The sequence below is a fragment of the Natator depressus genome, chromosome 18 (assembly GCF_965152275.1).
Source record: "Natator depressus isolate rNatDep1 chromosome 18, rNatDep2.hap1, whole genome shotgun sequence".
NCBI classification, from domain to species: Eukaryota; Metazoa; Chordata; order Testudines; family Cheloniidae; genus Natator; species Natator depressus.
The window spans coordinates 15038757-15052288 of record NC_134251.1 but is presented as its reverse complement, the minus strand read 5'-3'; the positions used below and the strand labels follow the sequence as shown (position 1 = coordinate 15052288).

Here is a 13532-nt window from a genome sequence, read left to right as displayed (position 1 = left end):
GGACAGAAGCAAGGAGGACAAAAGAGAGCGAGTGACACAGGCAGACGGAGGGCGCAAAGCGCTCACCAAAGTCCATGAATTTGATGTGTTCCTGCTGAGGCTTCTTCACGAGGATGGGCCTCCTCTTGGAGGCCTTGATCTGCTTCAGCAGGGCCCTCTGCACATCAGCTGCTGTGTAGGAGGTGGCTGCTCGCACCCAGGAGGAGGAAGGGAAAGGCACAGAGTGAGGACAGGGTAGCTCTCGCCGGCCTTCCCTTTCATGCCATCCCCTTGAAGCATCCGATGCTTTTCATTCCCTTCCCTTCCCCGCCGCAGCCCCACAGCCCTCCCCCTGGCGCACCTGCTGCATTTGCTGAACAAAAGACCTGGCGTTTGGTGTTTTTAACGAGGCCCTTGCCTGCCTAGCTCGTGCGATTTCCTTGGGTTTGTGGCCGCTCCAGCCCTCCCCGCCCCAGGCTCTCTCGCCCCACCCCCTCCAGGCAGATAGCACCGCACCGCCAGGGAGTATCGGCAGAGATCCGAAAGGGTGGCTCTCACCTGGGTCAAAGTGGGACTCCACAATGACACGGACAGTGGTGCTCTGGCCCAGGTCTCGCACCCGGATGCTCTTGAAATCCTTCTTCACATCGGAGTTCCGGAAAAGCTCGTCCAGCTGGTTGGCCAAGGGGGAGAAACATAAAGCAAGGGAGTCGGACTGGGGCATGGACTTAGGATGCCCGTGCCTCCTTTCAGCCTCAGGAGCCTGGCCTACCCAAGCCCAGCAGTCCCTGTTCCCACCTCCCGGGTTCCATATCTGAGTCTCTGCTTACTATGAATAGGAGCAGCAGGATTATACTAGCATGCTGGCCCTAACTGAGATCAGGGGGCCCTTCCTCGTGCCAGGCTCTGCGCAGACACTCCCCCCCCGCACAAATGAACTCACACCCCCTCCTCCATTGTGCCAGGTGCTGCACAGACCCCTGATCAAGATCAGACCCTTCCACCCCCTCCTGCCCCACATTATGCCAGACACCGAGCAGAGCCCCCTGACTGAGATCAGGCCACCAACATTGTGCTGGGCAATGTGCAGACCCCTGACGAAGATTGGGCCCCCATTTTGCTAGGCATTGAGCAGACCTGACTGACTGAGATCAGGCCCCTGTTGTGCTGGGTGTGACACAGACCCCTGTCCGAGATCCCCCCCGTCACCTCCCCTCCCGTGCCGGGCACTGTGCAGACATTTGGGGAGAGAGAGAGTCCCACCCTGACGAGCTCACCATGGACGGTAAACAGAAGACAGACAAGGGTGGGGAACAGGGAATATCTGTATGCCCACTTCACAGGTGGGGAACGGAGACAGGAAAGCCAGATTTACTAAGGTATTTAGGTGCCGAAAGACGCAGATTGGCACCTACCAGCATTTTTAAAAGCACCTAAGCCAGTTCGGTGCCCAACTCCCACACCCCACTGAACCCCTAGCTACATCTTTAGGCACCTAAATACCTCTGAAAGTTGGAGCATCTCGCACAGGGTCACCCAGGGAGTTTGTGGCAGCACTGGGAATTGCACGTGGACCCCGAGTCCCAGCTCAATGCCTTAACACATGCTTCCATCTGTCCCTCACCCCGGCTGGATCCAAGCCCCGCATTCTTTCACCTCAGCCAGAGGGCAAGGACACAAGGGTGTCCTAAAGGAAAGGGTGTCCATGGGGTTCTCTACGCTAGGGAATTTCCTCCTCTCCCCGCCCCCAACCCCAGATAGGTCCTAATATCTCCATGTGTTAAAGGGACATACCAATAGCCACGCAAACATGCCGGTTGCTAAGGGAATGATGACTGATGCACAGGACCGGGTTTTAGTCTTGGCTCAGCCACAAACATACGACGCGACAAATGACACGTACCCATTCTGTGCCTCAGTTTCCCCATCTGTAAAATGGGGGTGATGAAATCTACCCCCTGAGAGGTGGCGAGGATTAAGGTATTTTGAGATCCTCGGATGGAAGCCTCTATCGCAATGCAAAATACTGTTACATGTAGCTGCATGAACCCATATGCCAAGTGCACGTCTACTTATGTAACTGTACCAAGCACTTGCCAAATTCCTAAGTACCGCCCGGAACAGCCTCTGAATGCTAACTACGTTGGTTCCATTCATATGGATGCCGTGCATTTGCTGTGCCACACTGCAGTCTGCAGCACGATACTGCTCCTCTGTCTCACCCGCTGCCTAGCACATCTATGGGGCCAAGCGCTCGCCTGAGAGCTGGCAAAGGCAGAGGGAGCGGTGCGCGTGCAGCGTTTGACCTTTATAAGTCTTGAAAAAGCAGGGAACTGTATTTACAAGCGCGACTTCCCGAGGTGTCTGGGAGAGTCTGGTGGAGCTAAGCATGGAGCAGAGACACAGGGCTGGGACAGCCGCTTTTCTAGGGCGTCTTTCATTAACACACATACACTTATAGCAACTGAGATGCCCAAAGCAACACCCCTTAGCCAAGCAGCCTCACGCTCCCGATCCATGAAAGCTCTTGAGCTTGGGGGTTTTCAAAGTTTGCTTCCAACTCTGGGGTTTAAGCCTATCTCTAATTATAACAACACAGAGCAAACTTTATCCGAGGATCTCAAAGAACTTGACATAGGCGGCAAGGTCTTATTGTTCCCATCTTACAGATAGTAACACTGAAGCACAGAGGAGTGTGTGCATAGGGGAGTGCGTCTTACCCAAGGGCACATGGGGCTTCACTGGCACAGCCAGGAATATTAGCCAGGTCTCAGACCAGTTCTCCCATCCACCAGAAAGCTCTCCCCCACTGTATTAACGCTAGGAAAGTACATCCCAGTGAATGCGCTCTGGACACATTCCAGTGCCAGGTCTCCCCTTAGCCGCTTTGCCTCACGTGGAGGGAGTGGGCAGAGAAGGGTTGCCATTGGAACACTGGCATTGCCACAGTCAGGTACCTTGTAGACACACGGCAATGCTGAAGGGGTGCGTCGGACACATATTCACTCAGCGTGTGTGAGATCCCCGGGCCCACTCAAGGCCAGTCCATAGAGACAGATGAGCCCCGTTGCTTGCAGCAGTTAAGAGAGATTCTCTGTTAGCTCCCGTGTCAGAGGCGTGTGTTCTTGGAGCCAAAAGTCACGAGTTCTATTCCCCACGTGCTGCAAAGGGCTGTTACATTTACCCTCGTAGAGCAGCTTAATGAAGGATACCTAACCGTCACACTCTGAGCCAAGGAGGATAGTTCCTCCCTTTCGCCAAATGCAGGGCCAATGCTCCCAGGGCAACCAACTCACCGCGCTCTCAATGCTCCTGGCCGTTTCCCCAAAGAGCTCTGATTTGGGGTCAGCCATCTCAGGTGTGTAGAACAGCTCCTGGCCCTCCACCTCCTCCAAGATGAGGACTCCCTGGAAGACTTTGGTGGCTATGGGAAGGTGGGGCAATCAAAAAGAAACAAGACAGACTTGTTTAGCTGGCTAGCTGGAAGGGGGTTGGCAGCAAACAGCTGAGCGGAGCGTTCAGTCCCTGGCGGGGGTGGATGGTAGTGTGTGGGTAGTGCCAGGGCTTGGGTTAGTTTTGATGGCTATGGAGGATTAGTATCTGAGGTTACTGGAGCAGGTGGGTCAGATGGCAAAAACCAGGCTAGAGATGGCAGCTTTTACCATACGGTTTCCTCTGAACTCTGGCCCGGATAGCAGCCCCCCTGGACCGGCTGGGTAACAAGAGAAAGACGTTAGCCAGAGCAGGACACAATCAATAAGGCAGGATCAGATATGTGCATGCAACACAAAGAGGCAGCTGAGGGAGTCCATAGGTAACCAGGTCCCCTGGCAAGGAGAATTCCCTGGCTGGGGGAGGGAACCGGGGAGCCTGTTTGTATGTTCTGGGGATCTGTAGTCTGACGCTTCCTGCAGGGTTCCCACCGAGCCACCCAGAAATCAGAGGAAGGGGACGGAAACAGCAAGGAGCCCTGCAAAGGGGGACCCCCCCGCCCCCAGAGAGCCCCATGGGGGTGCACAGGGAGCTGCAGGAAGCAACCCTCCTGGCGCTGGCATTAGTACATGGAGGGATTGCACCCCCTTATGGGGGTGGGGATACTGTACACAAAGAGAAAGGGGCATCCCACTGGAAACCCCACCGCAGGGAGTGTCGGGGGGGGGCACACCAAGCAGAACCTTGGGAGAAACCCACCTGGAACGCGCTTGGGGCGGGGAACTGGTTTGCTAGGCTCGGGAGCAGGACGACAAGGGCCCGTATCAGGAGCATGTGCTTGGGGCTCCGGAGATGCGCACACCGCACTGAGTGCCCCAGTTCTCATGCCTTCCGGATGCAGGACGAGTTCAGAAGGAAACTCTCGAGTCTCTCACTCAGCGAGACAGGAGCCGCACAGACTGGTGACAGCGGCACCTGCTGCCGGGGGGCAGAACACGAAGGAAAGAGAAGCTCCCAGGAGCCTTGGCCGTAACCCCAAACACGGCCATGGCAGAGACACTGAGTCACCGGCTGCTCGCCGGAAACCAGAAGGTCGTTAGCCAGAGATGAAATGGAAACCCAGGCAGCGCCCCTTCTCTCCTCGTTACCACCAGGACCAGCCCTAATCACCCCATCACGCCTCAAAACCTGGGCAAAGACACGGGCCAGGGAGGTCACTAGACCAGGCTATTTCACGTACGATAGTCCCAGGCCATGTGGGCCTACGTAGATCAAAACGAGCACCTACAACTCCAGCCAACAGGCTGCCAGTGAAGATCTGGGAGCCAGAACCCTTGCCAAACGAGCGGGCAGCAGCTCCCCGCACCAGCTGTCGCTCCGTGTAGCGGGACTGTGCTCTAGTCTAGAGGGGACAGTAGCTTTCAATCCCTTACCACCAAGGTGGAGCTCAAGAGATTTTCTGTCACCCCCCCCCGACTTGTGGGGCAGACACTCACCCGGGCAGTTGCTTCCTTCTGCATCAACAGCTGCCGTCTTGCCATCCGAGCAGCATCCCAGGGGGGAGTTATAACACGTTGCTCTTTCAATGGCGGGGGTGGATGTCACTTGGCTCTCCTCTGGCTCCTCTTCCCCTGCATGGCATTAGGGGCCACATGGGCATGTTACAGCCCTAGCGAGAGGCAGGACCCCTTCCAACCCCATCACGAGGTGGGACGCTCCTCCGGCCCTGGCACAGCCCCGGTGAGAGGTGGGACCCCTTCCAGCCCCGGCGAGAGGTGGGACTCTCTTCCCCCCTCTGGCCCTGTCACAGCCCCGGCGAGAGGCGGGACCCCCCCTCACCCTCAGTTCCTGTCACAGCCCCAGCAAGAGGCCCCATCAGACCCAGTCAGCAGTAGCTGCGCTCAGCCTGGTGGCCTGTGGGAGATGGACGGGCAGGTGAACCTCCAGGTGCTAGCAGATAGCCCTCCTCACTACTAAAGCCCCCTTGGTGTGCTGAGAAGCCCCGGGCTGAACGGGCCATGGAGACTGGACTAACATCTCCCCCCACAAGGTGGCCCCTGCTGCAGGTGAGAAAGGAGGCAGGTTGGCGATGCGGCACTGGAGACCAGAGGCCTCCTACCTGTGCTGAAGGAGACCCTCCCTCCCTACCCCAAGGCCACCTAGGCAACATCTTTCACCAGCACCCACCTCCTGTCTCACCCTGGCTTCACAGCTCCAATCCCCCCGCAGGCAGATGCTGCGACCAGCCTTTAAGGAGGTCTGGGCTGGGAGCTGAGTGGTGATGCTACCTCAGCGCCCTGGCACTGTGATCGTTTGGGCAGTGCCAGCTCAACTCAGGGCCCACCAGCCAGAACAGCTGCTAAGGAGGAAGCAGAAGTGGCAGGAGCAGGGGCTTGGAGACCACACGACGGCAACACGATTGAACCGGAGCAGAGGGCACTTACCGGCAGAGCCAGCCCCGCTGGCTTCCTGGTCCCCACTGATGCCCAGTTCTGGGTCACCGCTGCCTTCTGCGCTGCCAGACTCCGAGTACGCGGGTTGGGGGGTGGCCAGGACCACCGGAGCGGTGGAGAGGGGGCGGATGGTGGTCCTGCGGATCCCCTGGGTGGTCCAGGTGGTGGTAGCTGGCCGGGCAGTGGTCAACCGTACCGTGGCAGGCTGGCTTCTAGGAATGGGCCTGGCTTCGAACAGCAGGGAACTCGTGGCCGTCTCCGTGGGGTCGGGGGCCCGGGTGGTAAGCCTTAGAGGTGGGGGGTGGAGGAGCTTGTCCAGGGGCAGCGTGGGCAATGGCATGGGCTGCACGGTGTGACTCACGTGGGTGATGGATTCTGAAGGAGCAGCAAGAGGAGGCGGTTAGAGGGACGGACTGGACAGGAGCCATGGATCCCATCCTCTGGGAGGCAGGGCTGGGTCTATGGGGGAGGGACAGAGGGAGGCAGTCAGAGATCGTGCCCAGCGGCATAATAAAATCACAGAAACGTAGGACTGGAAGGGACCTCAACAGGTCATTTAGTTCAGTCCCTGCACTGAGGCAGGACTAAGTATTACCTAGCCCATCCCTGACTGCTGTTTGTCTAACCTGCTCTTACAAACCTCCCATGATGGAGATTCCACAACCTCTCTGGGCAATTTGTTCCAGCGCTTAACTACCCTGACAGTTGGGAAGTCTTCCTAATGTCTAACCTAAATCTCCCTTGCTGCAATTTAAGCCCATTGCTTCTTGTCCTGTCCTCAGTGGATAAGGAGAACAATTTATCGCCCTCCTCTTTGTAACAACCTTTTACGTACTTGAAGACTATCATCAGGTCCCCGCTCAGTCTTCTCTTCTCTAGACTAAACAATCCCAGATTTTCAATCTTTCCTCATAGATCATGTTTTCTAGACCTTTAATCACTTTTCTTGCTCTCCTCTGGACTTTCTCTAATTTGTCCACATCTTCCCCGATGCCTGGTGCCCAGAACTGGACACAATACTCCAGTTGAGGCCTTATCAGTGCTGAGTAGAGTGGAAAAATTACTTCTCATGTCTTGCTTACTATTCTCTTGCTAATACATCCCAGAATGATGTTCGCTTTTTTTTTGCAACTGAATCACATTGACTCATATTTAGTTGGTGAACCGCTATAAGCCCCAGATCCTTTTCCGCGGTACTCCTCCCCAAGCAGGCATTCCCCAGTTTGTATTTGTAGAATTGACTATTCCTTCCAAAGTGTAGTACGTTGCATTTGTCCTTATTGAATTTCATCCTATTTACTTCAGACCATTTCTCCAGTTTGTCAAGATCATTTTGAATTCTAATCCTGTCCTCCAAAGCACTTGCAACCCCTCCCAACTTGGTATCATTGGCAAGCTTTATAAGTGTACTCTCTATACCATTACCCAAATCATTCATGAAGATATTGAATAGAACTGGACCCATGACAAATCCCTACGGGGCACCACTCAATATGCCCTTCCAGCTTGACTGGGAACCATTGATAACTACTCTCTGAGTACGCTTTTCCTACCAGTTGTGCATCCACCTTATAGTAGGTTTGTCTAGGCTATATTTCCCTAGTTTGCTTATGAGAAGGCCATGTGAGGCAGTATCAAAAGCCTTACTAATGTATCGCAACTACCACTTCCCCCTTACCCACAAGGCTTGTTACCTTGTCAAAGAAGGATACTAGGCTGTTTTGACATGATTTGTTCTTGGCAAATTCATGCTGAACGGTACTTATCACCTTATTATTGTCTAGGTGCTTAGTCATGCCGAGAGGAGGGTGGGCTAAGCACTGCCCATATGTGCCTGTCCGGAGTGGTAGATAGGGGAGAGACTCACCATGGCACTGCCCAACATGCTTCACCTTGATGACCTGCCCCTGCCGGCATGCAATGGTCTTCAGCTGGCACTGGTCACCATAGGTCACACCGTCAGAGCCACAGACCTGGGAAGGGCAAGGGAGAGTGGGGGCAGCTGGAGAGATTGGAGAGGCAGCTGGAGAGATTGCCAGCTCCTCTCATCATCCCCTCTGTAAAGCAGAGCCCACCTGAGACATGGGTTTCTCCTCCCCCCACCACCCATGACGCAGGCCCCCCCGTGCAAAATAAACCTCCCTCTTTAAATGGTCAGTGAAGGGTTAACGGCCAGGGAGACTCCTGTTTGTGTCTCACTGCTGGGAGGAGACCCTAGGAGACAAATCCCAAAAGGAGGAGCCCAGAGGCACCCTGTGAGGCTATCTGAAAAATCCCTTCTTTGACACCTGGCAACATATCATCTCTCTCTGCACGCTGAGCGGAGCCGGGCTGCCTCCTCCTTTTACCTTGGTCATGTTGGCCTCCACACACAGCGGGGACGGGCACTCGCAGTGGGCAAAGCCACTGACCTCCACGCATGACGCCCCGAACTCGCAGCTCATCTCGCGGCAGGACTTTGGCGCAGAGGGATCTGAGGGTGAGAGGAAGGAAAAAGACGCACATGCGGGTGATACACTTATGAGGTGTCCCTCTACTCCGGTTGTGGATGCAAAACAAAACACGTCAGCAGAATGCAGTGGTAGCCACGAACCCGTTAGACAGTACATCACAACTGACCCAAGATTTCTTCAGCAAGGAAAAACAGCCACTGGCTAAGTGGCTTCCTCGCCTCACCTTTCTCGCAGCCGGTCATCCCCAGCTTGCTTCCGTTGGGGCACTGGTTGCATTTCATGCCGGTGATGCCGGTCTTGCAAGAGCACAGTCCAGTCATCTGCTCACAGTCGTCACGCACTGAGCCCACCGGGTCGCAGTTACAAGCTTGGCAAGGAGGCAGCAGGGAGGAAAGGAACAAACATTGCCACGTTTTAGAACGCGAGCCTTCCCCTTTTTGGTGCCTTCCACCAGAAGAGCTGAGCACCTGCGCATGCCAATGAATTCAACTTCCCTACCCCCCAGTTGCATTAATTTCAATGGAATAAACGGGCCCAGAGTCAACGATTAAAGCCTTTGAAATGTACAGTGTTAAATAAGGCTTGCATTTTAACATTGTTCCTTACTCCCTTCCAGCCGGAGAGAGTTTTTAGAGGGAACACCCCGCCTCCCACCCGCCATTTGACAGTCTTTTCGATGGTATTAAAGACAGGAATAACTGTCCTTTCTGAGGAAAAGGGAAGAAGTTAAATTATCTGGGCTGAAACTGCTGCTGCTGTTGTTAAAGTCTGATCCTGTGTCTTGAAAACAAACCAAGGCAAACCCACTCCAAAGGGGAGAAAAGAGAACAGCAAAGATGGGAAATGCAGCTTCTGCCTCTGGCTCCCTTGCAACCTGACTGCTGGAAAAACCCGGGCACGGCACACTCTGTCCCTCGGAGACCTGGCAAACTTGTACCAGCATAGGGCTGTTGAGGGCATTGCCTTTAGCTGCCTCCCTGGTCACAGTTTTAAAGTAGTGATGCAAAACTGGCAGTCTTGGCTGGCTAAGCCAGACTCTGATTAGCCAGAAGGAAAAAGGAGAGGGAGAGGAAAGAAAAGAAATTCAGTGGGGAAGGACAAAGTTTCCCTCCAAAGTCCCTTTTGGGGATCCCCAAAGGGGAGTGATGGGTTGAACACCCCTTCCTCTCGTTATTTCGTCCACCACTTCAGCTTAATTCCCTGCACGCCAATTTGGGTCCATTGCTTTCCAGTCTCACACTTCTCCCGTTTACCAGGCATGAGCTCCTCACAATCCTTGAGTTCTGCCAAGGACATTTTGTTCGGACTAATTCAGTCTCCCTTTCGCTAGGGGCAGAATCAGGAAAAGAACCCAGGAGTCCTGATTCCCGTACTAGTCTCTAATCCCTACATTGTACTTCCCAATGGAGGAATAGAACCCAGGCGTACTGGATCCCAAGTCTCCTGTTCCTACCATTAGTTTCATGGATCCTCATTCTCATTAACACTAAGGTCACTTTGGTAATTCCAGGTTTCAGAGTAACAGCCGTGTTAGTCTGTATTTGCAAAAAGAAAAGGAGTACTTGTGGCACCTTAGAGACTAACCAATTTATTTGAGCATAAGCTTTCGTGAGCTACAGCTCACTTCATCGGATGCATCCGATGAAGTGAGCTGTAGCTCACGAAAGCTTATGCTCAAATAAATTGGTTAGTCTCTAAGGTGCCACAAGTACTCCTTTTCTTTTTGGTAATTCCGTTTACCTTAACTGCAAGTATCCACAGCCAGCACTGTGTACAGGGCCCTTATGGCAAGTGAGAGTCTGGCCACAGATTTTAAGGTGAGAAGGGGCCATCATGAGCAACTAGTCTGACCTCCTCCATAGCACAGGCCAGAGATTATATCCAGTAATTCCTGCACTGAGTCCATATCTTGTGGTCGAGCTAGAGGGGATCTTTTAGAAGAAACATCCTATCTCGATTTAAAGACACTGAGTGGTGGAGAATTAACCACAGCCCTTGGGTAGCTGTTCCAATTACCTTCTCCGTTAAACTGGCATCCTATTTCCAGTCTGAACTTTTCTGGCATCACCTCCCAGCGACTGTGTCTATGTTTAGACAAACACTAACTCCCAGAGTCAGGAGTGGAACCCAGGAGTCCTGACCACCCAGGCCTGTGCTTGAATCAACAAAGCTTCCTGCATCCTGTTTAACTGCATGTCGTTGTAAAATGTGAGCTTGCAATCCCAGAGCCTGAGACTCGTATTCAATCCCTTGACCTAAGACCAGGTGGAAGCACGACACACGTCTATCCCTCTGGAGAGAGAGAGTGCTATAATTTCAGAGAGTGAGAAAGACAGAATCACATCTCTATTGTCTGTAATTTCCTCCAAATAACTCTTCTTTCCCTGACCAGTCTGTCCTCTTCCCATTTGGCACGTATCGATTTTCTGGCTCGTGTCTCCAATGGAGCTTGAAATTAACATGGCTTTTTTTGTTTACTTCCTTGTTTGTACAGGGGCATTGCTGGTGATGTCGGCGCAGATTTGGGAATCGGCCATGCAGACTCTGACAGGGATTCAGGGGAGTGTCTGATGTTCCCTTGCAATGGACTGGGCAGCCAGCCTGCCAGATCCTGTGCTGGACCAATTCCATGTCACCCCAGACGGTAGAAACCACCCTTTCTCCTGAGTGTGATTTCACACCTGGGTCTGATGCAGCAGCATTGGGGAGTGCTTGGCACCAGTTTGGAGACACGTTCCCATAGCGTTAGCCCCTGAGAGAACTGCAGAAATACCAAGAGTCTGGGCCCTGTATGGTGTTGTTTAAGGAGGCCTGTGCTTGGATCTCCTCCCACGAGTGGGATCTAGTTGAGGTCTGGTGCGAATCAGGTCAAGATCTCTCACTGGGAGATAGGAAACACCTAGGATTAAACTGTTTTTGTGGTAGGGGAGCAGGAGAAGGGTAAACACGAGTGGTCAGTGGGTTCCTCTTCCCCGGCACCCCCCGGTACTCACGGGTGCAGCCGCTCTTGCTGTCCGTGACTATCCCGCGGAAGTTCCAGAAGCCAGGTTCACAGCGGTCACACTTCAGTCCGCCCACCCCCGGCTTGCAGGAGCACTGGCCGGTGGTGGGGTCGCAGGCCCCCCCATACGAGCCGTAGGGGTAACATTGACAGGTGCCTGAGAGGGTCAAAGAGAGCAAACCCTCAGTCCCATTAGCAGCAAGCAGCAAGGGTCTGGAATAGGAGGGGGCTTAACTCGGCTGTATGAGCCAATCTGATCTGCTCAGCTGAGGCAGTAATGCATTCCTGGGGCGGGTACCAGGACGCTGATCAATGTATCCTCCCTCTGCCCCATCAAACCCCTTCCCCTTCAAATCCCCCATTGACCAGGGGGCCGTCTTAAAACCTTCAAGCTACTCCTGCTCACTTTGCTTGCATCTATCGTTCCTCTCTCTTTCTAAAATGAGGGAGGAGATCCAGAGAATGAGAGAGACGCCACTATATTCCTGGGAAGCAGGGGTGAGAGAGATGGATAATCCCATAATATCTGGGGTGAGAGGGCAGAGAGGGGGCAGGAAAGGGAGGAGAGGCCAGCAGTTGTCGTGTCCCACCTCCTCCACTTCCCAGGATTGAGCGAGAGCCATAAGGGGAAATCATTATCTCCAGACCCAGCTGTGTGGAATAAATAAAGTCACTCGCATCAGGTGATTACATTTGGATTTATGCTCCCGTCGCCAACTCAAGGGCAAGGGTAGAATAGAAGGGGAAGGGAAGTTGGACACAGAGCAAGCCAATCAATCCGGGTGGTTTCCTCGGGGAGCGATACCATGCGGGAATCCAGGAGGGGTGAGGCCCCAGCCATGGTTGGGGGGCAGTCACTGACCCAGAGGATGACGATTATAATTTGTACTGCAGGAACACTTAGGAGCCCCAGTCACAGAACAAGACCCCACTGTGCTGGGTGCTGAACAAACACAGAACAGAACGACAGTCCCTGCCCCAAGGAGACAAGAGACAAGTGGTGCGTACACACAGACCCATGGCGTAGCACAAGGAATCAATGGGACCATGCCGGTCGGGGTGGTGGGGGGTGGGGGAGGGAAGGAGGGGCTTGCCACACCTGCTCTCTAAACGGCTGTCCAGTGTTTTACAGGCCCAGAAGCACTGGCACTGATTTACCGAGTTGCCGGGGTTGGGCGGGGGGAGTCAACCCCCATTCTTCCCTGGCCCCACCCCCACTCCACCCCTTCCTCCAAGCCCCCACCCTGCCCCGCCTCTACCCACCCCACCTCTTTTCACCTCCCCCCGGCACCTCTTCCTGGTTTTTTTCCGTGGGTGCTCGAGCCCCGGAGCATCCACGGAGTCGGCGCCTGTGCCTGGAGGCAAAGAAGAGTTTGGGGAAGGACAATGAGGTGGCTTTGCGGGTGGTTATGGGGAACTCTGAGCAAGGGGCAGCCTGGGGGAAAGCAGGATGGGGTTCCTTTGAGAACCTCACGAGTGGGCGATGAAGGCTGGGATCATTGGCTGAGCAGAGGCGGAAGTCAGCTTGCCAGCCCAAGTGGTGCCATGCGCTGGCCCCTTTGGGCTGAAGCCCACCTGCGGTGACCCCGCACCATGAGAGCTCTGCCGCAACGAGGGCGCTGTCAGAACACCGCTGCTTATTAAATTACACGGCACATTAAATGATGCTAAATCCCCATCAAGTGTGCATTAGCCAGGCCCATACATGGCTTTAACTATATTTCCGCAGTTTAATGTGCTTTCCTAACAGTCAGTCACAGCCTCAGCTGTTAATATATGGCTAATATCTTTCCGAACATGCTTCTTTGAAATCCCTGACTCCAGTAATTATTTAATAAATATTAATGACGCATTCATCAATGCAGCCTCCTGAGAAGCGGAGTCACCTCTCAGTCAGCCCTGGCGTGGGCTGCCAAGGATCTACGAGGCGGGAGGATGTGGATCTGCCTCGTACTCTGGGGCCGTGGCTGGAGCCAATCTGTGCCCAGCTCAGCCCAGAACTAGACTCGAATTCCCTGCAAGACGCCCTCAGGAAGCGCTCACCGCTGGGAGCACTGAGCACCCTCAGCTCCCAATAACGTGGGGGCTCAGCCCCAGGCCAGCTCAGGCTCTAAGAAACGTCTGTTCCCATCCAATAACGGGACGGGCGGCGGAGCAGCGCTGCTAACCATCTTTGAGCTGCCATATGGAGAGCAACCCGGAGAAAACAAACAA

At 54.2% G+C, this 13532-nt stretch overlaps 1 protein-coding gene across 9 annotated transcripts in view; it reads right to left on the bottom strand.

Moving 5' to 3' along the window:
• Positions 1–13532, bottom strand: part of AGRN (agrin) — a 221863-nt gene that overhangs the window by 28791 nt on the left and 179540 nt on the right. For all 9 annotated transcript variants that reach the window (XM_074975398.1, XM_074975399.1, XM_074975401.1 and 6 more), the window contains 9 exons: positions 11311–11475; positions 8541–8684; positions 8213–8337; positions 7732–7837; positions 5856–6239; positions 4908–5042; positions 3276–3403; positions 538–652; positions 67–186 (listed from right to left, as the gene is read on the bottom strand). In XM_074975398.1, coding sequence (XP_074831499.1) covers positions 67–186; positions 538–652; positions 3276–3403; positions 4908–5042; positions 5856–6239; positions 7732–7837; positions 8213–8337; positions 8541–8684; positions 11311–11475 — 1422 coding nt within the window. The remainder of the gene's footprint in view (positions 1–66; positions 187–537; positions 653–3275; positions 3404–4907; positions 5043–5855; positions 6240–7731; positions 7838–8212; positions 8338–8540; positions 8685–11310; positions 11476–13532) is intronic.